Source organism: Camponotus vicinus, unplaced genomic scaffold (assembly GCF_025532165.1).
Source record: "Camponotus vicinus isolate PSW18456_S1 unplaced genomic scaffold, iyCamVici1.0 SCAF_2, whole genome shotgun sequence".
Classification (NCBI taxonomy): Eukaryota; Metazoa; Arthropoda; class Insecta; order Hymenoptera; family Formicidae; genus Camponotus; species Camponotus vicinus.
In genome coordinates, this window is record NW_028141956.1 from 20,559,159 (window position 1) to 20,573,457 (window position 14,299).

The window sequence follows — 14,299 nt, forward strand, 5'->3', positions numbered from 1 at the left end:
GAAGAACCGAGATTTTTCGGTAATATCAGGACTTAGGATAGATCGAGACTTTTGATTCCCGGCTATTCCCGAAGTTAAGATCAGACATCTTGCGCGACAATGAAGTGGGCATAGAGAAGTCTTCCCTATCTCTACTCTATTTAACAGAATATCGGGATTTGGGATCTCTTCGTTCCCGAGCTAGTATTCTTGATAACAGTGTTCCTGATAATATGAATATAGAGAATCTAGTCTCGTTGGGAACGAGCGGGTGTGAGAGCAGATTTGCCCTCCAACCCCTTGATATATCATCGCGACTTTTAGTTTAAGAAATGCTGATGTAAGTTATAGGACACATATACACACTTTAAATTAATGGAAAAATTATGCAAATGTTATATATGTAGAAATTTGAATATAAAAATGATATTTTATACATCTATTATAAAATTCGACTATTAATAAAAAAATTATAATTACTTTTTGTTGAGTATTTTCATATACCTTGTTTTTATTTTTATCAAGCATCACAAAATGCCATGTAGCTATTCTTTCTTCCTTAGAAGCTTGCCATTTAGTAGTAGTTTCGTCAGAATCACTATTGGATGCAGTCATTTTCTCTTTCATGAGGTCCATTAGATCTCGAAGAAATAGTTGTTTTTTTAGCTCAGGACATCCTATTAAAATAAATTAATGTTAACTAATATATAATAAATATGTGTCCATTATGATAAAGATAAATATTGCCATATATTTTTATTTATATAATCTGCATTTCAAACATGCAATTGCATTTATAATCTGTCTGTTTAGTTAAATACGTTAAATCAGTGCTCGGAATTAGTTGCCCTTTTCAGACCGATTTTTGAGGCGACGCCTACGATCCCCCCACTACCGTCCGAGGCTCGACGGCCGAGCCGCCGATCGCGCGCGTAACGCTATGCTTCAGGAGCGTCCGCCAAGCCGTTTCGCCAAATCGTCATTAAAATTTTCTTTGGTAAATAATTTTTCTTTTTATAAATAATTAAATATTAAAATTTTTATTATTATAATATATTATATATGTACAATTTGTTATACATACATATTATACATACATGTATGTTATAATAATATATTTTAAAGTTTAAAATATATTATTATAACATACATGTATGTATAATATGTATGTATAACAAATTATACATATATAATATATTATAATAATAAAAATTTTGATATTTAATTATTTATAAAAAGAAAAATTATTTACCGAAGAAAATTTTAATGACGATTTGGCGAAACAGCTTGGCGGACGCTCCTGAGGCATAGCGTTACGTGCGCGATCGGCGGTTCGGCCGTCGAGCCTTGGACGGTAGGTAGTGAGGGTATCGTAGGCGTCGCTTCAGATATCGGCCTAAAAAGGGCAATTAATTCCGAGCACTGCGTTAAATACATCATGTCCATTTAAATTCATGAAATGGAAGAATTTTTTATCTTTATGTATAATTATTTGCAATGTATTTTCAAATATTTATTTAAACAAGACAGTTGATTATCTAAATGGCTTATACATACAAGATGCGGTAACGTTTGTCACCCAATAAAAGGTAATGTGGGGAATAATCAACTTTTACAACTTTTTTATAAAAGCGAAAGATTGATTGGCTACCGCTTCTTGCCGCATGGCAAGCATTACCACGTTCTGTGTATAAAAGCCATTAGACACAAGTGAGACAATAAAGCAGTAAAAATACGTGTTTGATTTTGTTTGAGTTCAACATACTAAACATAATATAAAATTGCTTTTTATATACAAGGTGTCAGGAAATTTTTCGCAGTCCCGAAGTGAAGGTAGATTGGCTCAAATTAAGAAGGAAGGTCCTATACTATTTTGCGATATTTGCGATAATTAATGAAAAATTAATTAAAGAAAATCGGCCAATGCGCGGGGAAGAGCCTTCGCCGCGCGCCTACACACTCATCGCTCCTCCCCTCCCTAATCACCGCTTCGCCGCGCTCCACTATTATGTTACAGTGAGATCGCCTTCACCGCCACGCGCATTGGCCGATTTTCTTTAATTAATTTTTCATTAATTATTGCAAATATCGCAAAACAGTAGAAGACCTTCCTTCTTAATTTAAGCCAATCTACCTTCACACTGCGAAAAATTTTCTGACACCCTGTATATTAATTATATAATATCAATAAATATATATTAATAATGGTGGAGCTAAAATTGTCGATAATACCGACAATTAATTATGTTGATGACGGCATTATGCCTTCAAAATTTGGCCATTGCTTTAAGATTCTTTTAAGAATAGTTTAGAACTTCCAGAAGTCGATTTTTTTTGTATTTTTTAAACATTTAAGATTTTAAATTCCTAAAAGATTTTATCAAAAATTGTAAAAATAACGAAGATACAAGTATTTGTAAGAGGTACTGCTTAACTAAAAAATCAGTGCATTCAAAAGCAACTGCTGCATTGAATAAATATTCTTCTGCACAATATTTCCAGATTTTTTGTATGTGCAATATTCTTTAGTGTATATTGTATATATTAATTTATGTATATTAATTTAAAGTGACCGGAAGAAAACTCACAAATTCAGAGAAAAAAAAGGAAAATTAACAAATAAATTAATTATGCATATAATAAAATATTAGCAATTTAAATACATTCTAATTTAAAAAAGAATTTGAAAAAAGATTTTTTATCATAAGATTTCGAACGAACAAATATTCTTCGATGTGATGCAAGTACCGGCAAGCTAAAAAACAAGGAAAAAACTCCGTACACAATTTAGGGAAAATTGTCTCTCGATAGATTTCAAATTTCAGGATTTTGTTCATGCTGAATCAAAGTCGCTGAATAAAAGTTTCAATAAACATAATTCTTTAGGAACCATAGTTTAACCTATAAAAAAATCGTTGAAAGTTGATGATTTTTACAATTTTTTTACGAAAATTATCATATTTGCAAAATTACGTTTTCTCTATGAATTTCAACAAATGCAACATTCCAAGATCAAGAAACATTCCCATATGGAAGAGTTTGCAGTTCGCTTACTAAGATTCTCCTAACTACTTATCTATATCCAAATGATCGCTTAATCAATAATTATAGTTCGATTTTTTTATAGGTTCTATTAGCCACATTTTGGCTTCGTTTTTCGTATAGAATAATATCAGAAAAAATGAAAATAAAAGTTTTGAATTAAATCGTCTAAATAACAGTGCGTTACTTGCTCCGTCTAATTTGCAATGATACATCAATGATATAACACTGTTACTTTTAATGCTCGACCGCTAATATCTTAGAATGGAACGGCTAGCCACAAAGTGTAACTAACTTCTGAATTCTAATTATAAAGCGTTGAATTAAGACTATTGTTTGAACTTTAATGATGCACATGAAATTTTTATATATACAGGGTATTCATTTGAAAAGTTTTTATGTTGTTTATTTTATGATCAACTAATTTTTGCAAAAAATATCGGAAAAAATTGATTTTGTTTTTAAGGGGATTATATAAATGCGATAAATTCGATAATGCCTCTTCATTTCCTTCATCCGTATAGTTTTTCTTTAAAAATCTTAAATGAGAATAGAAGTTAAATGACACATAATTTTAAAGGTCTTTTAATTCTTTTTACAAATGTATTTGGTTTTTTTTAGTGAATGGATATTTTTTTGAAAAATGGTACAATTTTCTATAAATCACGATTTCCAGATTTATGCCGCATTCTTTATCAAATTTGGTTCATAATACTTCTCCACAGATACAGGGTGATTCTGAACAAACGTTTGTCTTTAAAATATCAAATTCTTGAATGAATTCTAAAACGATTTTTCCTCTTGTAAAATTTTGCCCGAAGCTTAGTTTTTAAACTATAAAGGAAAATAGTTAACTACTTACGGAACGAGTACAAGAGGTAGGCAGGGACGGCGCGATATAGGCGATTACGTGGGGCACTCGCCGCGATCAGCTGATTGCTATACGCGATGACTGTAACAATCAGTGTGTGTGTGAGAATGTGTACGCACGCACGTGCGCGCGCGCGCGCGCACACACACACACACACACACACACACACTGATTGTTACAGTCATCGCGTATAGCAATCAGCTGATCGCGGCGAGAGCCCCACGTAATCGCCTATATCGCGCCGTGCCTGCCTACTTCTTGTACTCGTTCCGTAAGTAGTTAACTATTTTCCTTTATAGTTTAAAAACTAAGCTTCGAGCAAAATTTTGCAAGAGAAAAAATCGTCTTAGAATTCATTCAAGAATTTGATAGTTTAAAGCCAAACGTTTGTTCAGAATCACCCTGTATACAAAAATTTTAAACAATTTATAAAAATTTATTGAGATGATTTGGTTGAAAAGTGTGAAGAGATGTGTTGTATGTAGAATAGAAGTTTCAACTTTAGTAGATCCTTATACTGAAACATATTTTTTGTGTTATATAAACAATTGAAATTGCTACATAATTACATACATGTTTAACGAAGGCTTCCATTCACTTTTAGAAATATTAACATTAATCAACATTTAATAGACATGTTTAACGAAGGTTTCCATTCACTTTTGGAAACATTGACATTAATCAACATTTAATACGTAATGGACTGGAAAGACGAGTATATTCGTTAATGTAAACATATCAATCAATCAAGCAGCGAGTTGAACGTCTGAAATATCAATGAAGACTCGTACTGCTTATAGGTTATAATTATATAAAAAAATGAGTTAAGATAAATGAAGGTTTATGTGCGTGTTGTATCGCTCGATTAAAGATGTTCTTTCATTTTTCGCACTATGTATCTTTCTGTACTTAAATGCAAAAATTTTAAATACATTATTTTTGAAACTAAGTTTTCTTAGTTAGTTGACATAATTTCTTAGAAAATATTCAGTCAATGAAGTATTGAACTTTAATTTTTTTATACATATGACATACATTTCTGATCTTTACTAATAATACTGGATACTTTATCACCTGCCACTTGTCCGCAAACATTTATATGTCGCCATTTTACTTCTCCACATGTTGCGAACGAAAAAATGTCGCGAACAATGAAATATCATACACGATGAAATATTAGATAGTAAAATGACAACAAGTGTCTTTTACGAACAAGTGGCAGACAATGAAAATTGTAAAATTGAATGTAAAATTAATTATTTTTTATAGCTTATATTAAATTATTTTTTATAGCTTTATATTAAAGTCAAATTTTTAGTAAAAAATTGATACTTGATTTTTCAAACTATGCCAAATTATATTTAAATAACTAAATTTGCAATATCTTCTTTTTACTTTGATATCAAATATAACACTCATATTAATTAAGAATTTCTTTTAAATAAAAGTTTTCTTGTTCAAGATAAGGACTGTCAAAATCATACCAGTAACACATATTTTTAAAGTACTTTTTTAAAATTATAGAACAAAAAAGTAATTATAATATATCGAAAAATTTATTATTATTTAAATATAAATAAATATCCAGCAGACACACAAAATAATAGTAATATAATCAATGTTATAATTTTTCCACTGTAATATATCAATGTTACAATTTCTGATCCGCAATATAACTGCAAGATATACCTTGTACATAACAGTTACATTGTTGAATGGGAAATTATAACATTAATATTATGTTATTGTTACTTTGTGTTTGCTGGATATATATGTAAAATTTTTAAATAATATTGTAGCGACACACATGCGCTACGTCACCCTCATCGTTGACCGCGTAGGGACGATTGTCTCCTACTCCGCTTTCACTTTCGTAAATTTTACAACCCTTGCATGTTACGCAGCCTTCCATCGATCCCTTACATCGCCGACTAACATATGGCAAGCACACGGTTTTTTCCTACACAACGGTCACTCGTCCCTCCGAGAATCTTTCCGATTATAAAACTTTCTCCCGAATCGTGCATGCCGAATCCTGGTTTTCCAGGATTCATTCAGTATCCCGCTTTCGAAGAGTGATTGTCGAGTCTCAAGAGAATCTATCTCGCGCCTACCGATAGTTCACATCGCGCCTTCACACAGTACACACAAGACTTCACATAGTATACAAGACGCCCAAAATTATAGATTAAAATAAATTCGGAGCTATTTAACTGAGAAACGTTCATTTCTTATATCCTGAGATTACCCACAATATGTATAATTTTTTTGTAAATTTCCCAAAACTAGTTAATTTTATATGTATTCTAGAATAGGATACCTTTTCGCTTGAAAAGATTCATGAATAGTTTTTAAAAAATTTAAAAAGAAACTTTTTTACCTTTTATAGGCCTACTGGGAGTCGGCACTGGATTACAATTTGGCGTACGATTCTTCGAGGATGTTCCTGGTATTGGTTTACCTGTATCCTGATATACACACCAGCAATAACCGGAATAGCATTGAACTCGATGATATCTTCCATCAGATGTGCATTGTGGTATGTAAAATTTTTCTTGTGAATTTTGCTTTTGATCTTCCAATACTGATCTTCTATCTGACATGCAATCATTCACTGCAACAAAATTAATAAATAAAATTTAATACATAAAATATAAAAAATTTGCATTAAAATTAGAAATAGAAATGTATCTCATGGAAATGGCAAACATACACACAAATATCTTAAAGAAGTGAATATCCGGAAAAATTTAAAACCTGCGAACTACGAATCGGATGTTCACTGCTCGAAGCCATGTATCATTTTATTTATTTATTATTTGTATTGTTATAATATTTTGTAGTAATTTCAATTAATATTATATTATATACGGTGAAGGGAAAAAAAGTATCAAACATTTATAGAAACATATAATAGCCATGCACGCACATAATTCACTGCAATAAGAATTATAAGAAATTAGGTAAAATTAAAAATAGAATATAGAAAATTCCAAAATTTTTTGTCTAATTTTTTTACTAACAGATTTTTTTTCATAAATATGAGAAAGTAATTTTTAAAATTATAACTGAATATAAGCAAAACTTACCGTCGCCTTCCTCCTTACTATTTGATAAATCGCCGTTAAACGTCGGTACAAGATGAATAGATGTTGGACTACTTTTCAAAACTGCGAAAGATGCATTAATTTGTTATAATGTTCTTTCTTTTTGTATATAATAAATAAGAAAATCGATTTTCATTCTGTTATTCTTAAAATCTTAAAATATTAAATAGAATGTTATTAATCTACTAAAGCATACATTAATTTTTTTTATAAATATATTACTCAATATAAACTCATATAAATATAAACTCACGCATTAAAATAAGTTGCTATTTATTATCATATTTGATGAAGTAATTATTTTTGACATAGTATGTACATAAAATTAAAATTATTATTTTAAGATTTGCTTTGGAAAAGAAAAAAGGAAAGATAAAAGTTTTGTTTAATTTATTATACATACATAAATCTGATATCCATACTAACAATAAGATTGAAAATAATACTAATGCAAGTACTTTTAATATACAAATGATATATGATAAAATTAAACTATTAAATAAAAATAAATCAGATTAGCAAAAAAAACAAAAGTAATTAATCTGTATGTGGATTATAATATTATATATACAGGGTGGTCCTCGTAACGGTCGCCACGATTTTTAAGGCACTTACAATAATCTAACAAAAAAATGTTTCAAACAAAAGTTGTATGGCTTGAAGGGGGCCATCAGGTGGTGGCAATGATTTGATCTTAGAGAGTCATTTGAAGGTCACGTAAAGGTCACCGTCAATTTCTTAAGTGGAATTCCCTATTTTTTTATTGCATATTCTTGTAGCTTATCTCGAGGGCTTTCCAAAACACTATAATAAAATATTTTTCCCTCAAGTACTTTTTGAGTTATAAGGCTTGAAATCATTTCTTAATTTTACATAAACCGTAAAATATCTTGTAAAATATTCATTTTTCGATTATCTTACCTTAATACTTTTATGTACAAAATAATGAGAGGAATCAATTGGTGTAAAGAAAACACATAGTTATTTTTAAGAAAAAATATGTAATTGTTAATTGCAAATTACATATTTTTTCTTTGAAACAACTATGTGTTTTCTTTATACTAATTGATTCCTCTTATTATTTTGTACATAAAAGTATTAAGGTAAGATAATCGAAAAATGAATATTTTACAAGATATTTTACGGTTTATGTAAAATTAAGAAATGATTTCAAGCCTTATAACTCAAAAAGTACTTGAAGAAAAAATATTTTATTATAGTGTTTTGGAAAGCCCTCGAGATAAGCTACAAGAATATGCAATAAAAAGTAGGAAGTTCCATTTAAGAAATTGACGGTGACCTTTACGTCATCTTCAAATGACTCTTCAAGGTCAAATCATTGCCACCATCTGATGGCTCCCTTCAAGCCATACAACTTTTGTTTGAAACATTTTTTGTTAGATTATTGTGCCTTAAAAATCGTGGCGACCGTTACGAGGACCACCCTGTATATCATTATCATCATCTACTGGCTCTGCAGCCCAAATCGAGCTTTGGCTTCCATAGTGGTTTCGTGACAATTGCTTTTTTACTAGATGAAGTTGTTAGCCTCAAGTTAAACTTTTTCCAAAGGGAGAGTTCATCTTTTGATCTCTCTTTCATATACCTATGTTGCGCACCAGATTATCACACATATGTGCGACCTACAGTTTAATGCCGATTCCGAACGGCTATATTAAAGAAATGTTCTTGGCAAAAATTTCTCGGTAGTTTGCCTTCCGAGAGAGGAGCGAGCGTATACAATTTTTCGGTTCTACCGGAAATCGAACTCGAGACCTTTGGCTATATATATATATATATATATATAGGGTGGAGCGCATTTGTAAGAAAAAAAAAATTTTTCAAATTTTACAACGCTCGTAGGCGGAAAAGGTGCGAATATGTTTAAAAATAATATTTGAAAAAGTTGGACTCGATCGGAGCTCATTTTCTGCCTCCAACTTTTGTTTGAAAATTTGATTAGAAGCAAAATCATAACAATTTTAAAAAAGATGCAATTAAAAATTTCTTGAAATTTATAATTCCATTTTTGTCAATAATTTAAATTATTATAACATTTTAACATATTAAACTAATTAAAATATATAAGAGCAAATCATTTTGTACATGTGTGTGTACAATGCGCGTGAGTGCTTCGACATTGGCGGCGAGACAAGGCCGTAACAAACAGGCGACGGACATCTGCGATTTTCTTTTAGTAATATTCGTTTGTTTTCTGGTCACTCGGCTACGAATCAAAGCTGCCAGATCTCTGCCGCAAGCAACATGCAACACGTCGTGGAAGGGGTAACGAAGATGTGAGCGTAAGCGTACGTGTGAGCTCGACGCTTCGGCTAGCTTCGGATAGTAGAAGAAGACAGAATACAGTCTTCTATCTCCTTCCTACCAACGAAAGCAACGGCCGTCGCGTGTCGCCCGTCTTTCGTTGCCAGCTCGGTTGCCAATACGTATGCTTATGCTCACATCCTCGTTACCCCCTCCACGACGTGTTGCATGTTGCTTGCGGCGGAAATCTGGCAGCTTTGCTACGAATCACGCGCCTGGAAACAAGTCAGTCGATCGACGACAGCAAATTTGAGCAAATATATACATTTTATCCTATTCATATCCCAGATACATTCATTTTTCATTGCATACTTTTGTTATTTTTTATTGTAAATTTGCTTTGAAAAATGCCAAACACCCATAATATTTTGAAGTGTCCTATTTTTGGACAGTCATCAGATTTCATTAAAAATCGACTACCAACTTACGTTGATGTGGCAAAATGCTACGAATTTATTCGGGAAAGTTCCAAAATTTCAGCAAAAGAACCGACTTTTCATCTATTTCCAAAATATTAGCAAATAAAATTAGGGTTATTTGGGAACAAGCATCTTTACCAATTATAACTTTTCAAAGAACTTTTGCAAAAATCAAGAAATTCCATTATCAAATGCAAAAACTAAAGAAATTCTCAGCAAAGCCAAATTTATATTTTTCGAAAATTGAAGCTTTTAAAAAAGAATATAAGAACAAACTTTTTGATATATGCTGCTGTAAATGCATTAATTTTTCTAAGTGTAATTGCGTAAATAAAGTCCCAATATTAGAAAGATCTTTTTTACTAGACCAAAGAGGTCCGCGAAAAATGGTAATTGGAACAATTGATAAAGCCACTACAAAAAAATTACAAAAGACTCACAAAAGAAAACTTGCTGAGCAGGAACGTGTTTCTAGAGCTCGAACTGCAGCATCTGAATCGAATACAGTTGATATCGATTTTTAGATGCAGAATCAGAATCAAATTCTGTAAATGATGACGAATCCAATACAGTATCATCTTCTTTTACACTGAATAACAATCAAAGATTAAAGGCATCTAAACAAAATAGAATTAGTTTGCCTAATGTAGCAAGAGCTTGTGACAGAATGGGAATTTCTGATCGAGCAGCAGCAATAATTGTAAGTTCCACTTTACAAGATTTAGAAATTGTATCTCCGAACCATTCTTCGTTGGTGGTCGAAGCAAAATTCGTAGAGCACGTAAATTGCTCGAACTGAAATTCAAATTTCACAGTCATCTCAACATCTGGAATTGCTTGGAATTTATTTTGATGGTCGAAAAGATCAAACTATTTCTCAAGTAAAAATTGGAGAAAAGTTTGCAAGAAAAACTGTATTGGAAGAACATATTGTGCTTCTTTCGGAACCAGGTTCAAAATACATCGGTCACTTTACAGCAACATCAAGCACAGCCCTTGCAATTAAAACTGATTTATTTGAATTTCTTGTAAAAAAAGAATTTGATATCAGAAACCTAAATGTTATCGGCTATGATGGAACTGTTGTGAATACGGGCCCCAATGGCGGAGTTATACGATTACTAGAATTGAAACTGAAAAGACCTTTACATGGTTTATATGCATGTTACACTGTAATGAGTTACCATTACGCCATTTATTTTTAAAACTAGATGGGAGAACAGTTGGCCCAAAAGCATTTTCAGGACTAATAGGAAGACAGCTTCAAATTTGTGAAACGCTTCCGGTGGTTTTATTTGAACCAATTTTCAGAATTACCGCTTATGGACTTCGCTGATTTTAGCACAGACCAAAAATATTTATATGAAATTGTTATCGCGAATTCTACGATTATATGTCTCAAGTGTGAATCCTAATAAAAATCTACGAACTTTGGCACAGTTTGTTGTCAAAGTGTATGCTCCAGTTTGGTTTGAGATTAAAAACAAACCAACTTGTAGACATGGTACTTTGCATTTGTGGAACATGATTTATAAGTCAAGAATCTTCGATTCTACAATTAAAACATAATTGATCCTATTATCCAGAGAAATGGCTACTTCGCACACTCAGAAAATATATTGCTTGCGATGATTGCAGATGAGAGGCAACATATAAGAGAACTTGCTATGGAACGAGTGCTGAAATTTAAAGTTAATTCAACCCCTGCTCTTAACAAAATTCGTATATTTAAAGTACCAACAATAAATTTTGACGCTAAAGACTGCACTGAATTGATTGACAGGCAACTTCCGAACTTAACTGCTCCTCCGCTTTTAAAAAATCTTTCTTGCGAAAACTTGAAAAATATGATTGGAAACGTTCCAGAGATAGTCAATATATTGAATTTTCCCTGCCACTCACAAGCAGTTGAACGGTGCGTTAAATTCGTTACCAAAGCTGCGTCTTCTGTATGTGAACAATGCTAGAGATGGTTTTATATGAACTAGGATTATTACTAGAGCTACTCTTCCAAAATTTGATACAGATTTTCAATGCAGTTTGAATTAAAAATTTAAAGAAGTACAAAAATATATTTGCTTAAAAATAAAAAGTTTGTTTAAAATTTTTAAAAATAGAAAAATATTTTAATGATAAATACGAGAAAAAATATTAAATAATATATTTAAAATAATACAAAATAAGAAAAATAAGAAAAATAAAAAAAATAAAAAATTTTAAATAAAAAATAAAAAACGAAAAAATAAAAAAAATAAAAAACCTAAAAAACTTAAAAAATTAAAAAAAATTAAAAAAAAGAAAATGGACTTCGATTTACAGCTACCTCCTCGTGGTGAAGTCTGGGTAATCACAAAAATTTTGTTTAACTATAAGCTGTAAAAAATATAAATGCCACATGCAGTTTTGCAAATGGATATTTTTCTTTAAGATCTAATAAAAGTTGGAGGCAGAAGATAAACTCCGATCAAGATGAAACTTTCCAAATATTGTTTTTACATCAAATCGCATCTTTTTCACCCCCGAGCATATAAGAATTCAAAAATTTTTTTGAACGCTCCACCCTAATATATACAAGGTGTCCTAGACCACCCGTACACCCCTTTTCTTTCAAAAACTAAGCATTTTAGAGAAAAATGTTTCAGACAAAAGTTGTTTGGTTTAGAGGGGGCCATAAGATGGTACCATTGGTTTGACCTTGAAGAGTCATTTGAAGGTCACGTGAAGGTCACGTGAAGGTCACGTCAAGGCAAAAACATAGAAGCCTATCATTGTTCCACTATCTGATTTCAATATAGAAAGGTAAACAACGTCAAACGACAACATAGTTCATACACGGTGTCATAAAATTACATATTATTCATTAGATTATTATTCATTAGATTTTTTGTTTATAACTTTTTAATAAACAATGACCGCCGGCTAAAACCTTCACAACATTAGTCAGAGTGATGATCTTGATAACATATGTGAGATTAACGCAAATCAAAACTAAAGGCAACAGAACCAGAAACGCTGAACGTATTGCGTAGAAAAAATTCTTAAATTATATTACATAATTATTGGAGCATATTACTCATACAAAATAAAAATCGCAAACAATATGAAAGAAATTCTGTCGACAGACGTTTCGACCTTACTCCAGGTCCATTTCAATGTCAAAACCATACACACACATGACTGATTTAAATTAAAAAATACTTGAAATTATAGTCATCACACAAAAGTCAAAGTAATAAGAAAAAAGAGAAAGAAATTCCTCATATTTCACTCGAATTTATAACACAGTTTTGAAATTGAAAGAGATGCATAAAAAACATACAAAAGTCAAATGAAATTACAGAATCAGTAATGTAATAACAAAAAGCGAGCAACGGCTTGACGCAAAAATAGGAAGCTCACCTTGTCAATGTCCTTTGCTGTAAAACGGTTATGAGCCACGCAATCACATACTCTCAAGAATTTATTGCATATAGCACAAAGCAGAAATAATATGCCTCGAAGCCAAAGTAAATCGTACGTGGTATGCAAACACTCGCTAATACAGGAGAGAAAGGGCACTTGCAGGAGATCAAATATCTGAAATTATAAAAAACAAGCAGAGCGACCACATCTTACGCCGAAAGCACATGCTTACGCAAATAATATAATTACAATGAAAATTAGGAAGAACCATGGTAGAAATATGATTTTCATACTCTCACTCAATAAAAATAGTAGCACATAAAGTTAAAGGTACACAATGCAAAGAAAAAACACAGTTAAATTACGCAGGAAAGATACCGGCAATGTGCGTGGTAACGCAATAATAGCCGACGGCATGGCGGGTAGGGAAGGAGGGGGGAGAGGGAAAGAGGGAGGACGGGTGGTAAGCATGAGAACGGCGTTCGGGAATGCGGTGAGCTCAGGAATCACCGGAAGAAGCACCGGCGAGCAGATGGCGTGTGGGACGCGAGGGCGGGAGCATTGAATGATATATAACTCCAATCACTGGCATTTATTAAGTACCGAAAGATATGCTTTATTTAATTTCTCCGTGTCACTTTGAATGTTGAGACCAAATTTTTGTTGTGTGATATGTAACATTTCAGAAATGATTCTCTTTTTGTAGGAGGGTTCCTTGTCTAAAATTACAGCATCACTCCAATTAAAGTCGTGACTCTGTAATCTATGAATGGAGATGACATTAAGCTCTTCATTTCTTTGATTAATATTTTTTTCGTGTTCATTAATACGAGTTTTTAGTTGTCGTTTCGTTTGGCCTACATATGAGGCTTCACATTTACTGCAGCTTAACTTGTAGACAATATTGGATTGTTGCATCTTAGTAAGAGAATCCTTGTGTAATTTAACTACTGTATTCAATTTATTCTTTACTGTGAATGCCAAAGTTTTATCTAAGTCTTTTGCTAAAGTGAAAAATTTTTCCGAAAAGTTTTGTATATATGGTATAGAGAAAAACGAAAGACACGGAGAGGTGGTAGCTTGAGAAGAGGTTTCTGGAATATACTACTATACTGGAATATACTATAATATACTACTATTTGTGATTAAATATT

The 14,299-nt window shown here is 31.8% G+C and overlaps 1 protein-coding gene across 6 annotated transcripts in view; it reads right to left on the reverse strand.

The window, feature by feature from the left end:
- Magu (SPARC related modular calcium binding-like protein magu) overlaps nucleotides 1–14,299 on the reverse strand; it is a 345,184-nt gene that overhangs the window by 66,000 nt on the left and 264,885 nt on the right. For 5 of the 6 annotated variants that reach the window (XR_014437430.1, XR_014437429.1, XM_083092360.1 and 2 more), the window contains 3 exons: nucleotides 6,982–7,062; nucleotides 6,273–6,506; nucleotides 484–656 (listed from right to left, as the gene is read on the reverse strand). Coding sequence is in view for 4 of the 6 variants with exons in the window: in XM_083092360.1 (XP_082948486.1) it covers nucleotides 484–656; nucleotides 6,273–6,506; nucleotides 6,982–7,062 (488 nt within the window). In the remaining 2 variants the exon portion in view is untranslated. The remainder of the gene's footprint in view (nucleotides 1–483; nucleotides 657–6,272; nucleotides 6,507–6,981; nucleotides 7,063–14,299) is intronic. The other variant, XM_083092359.1, reaches the window with a different exon arrangement.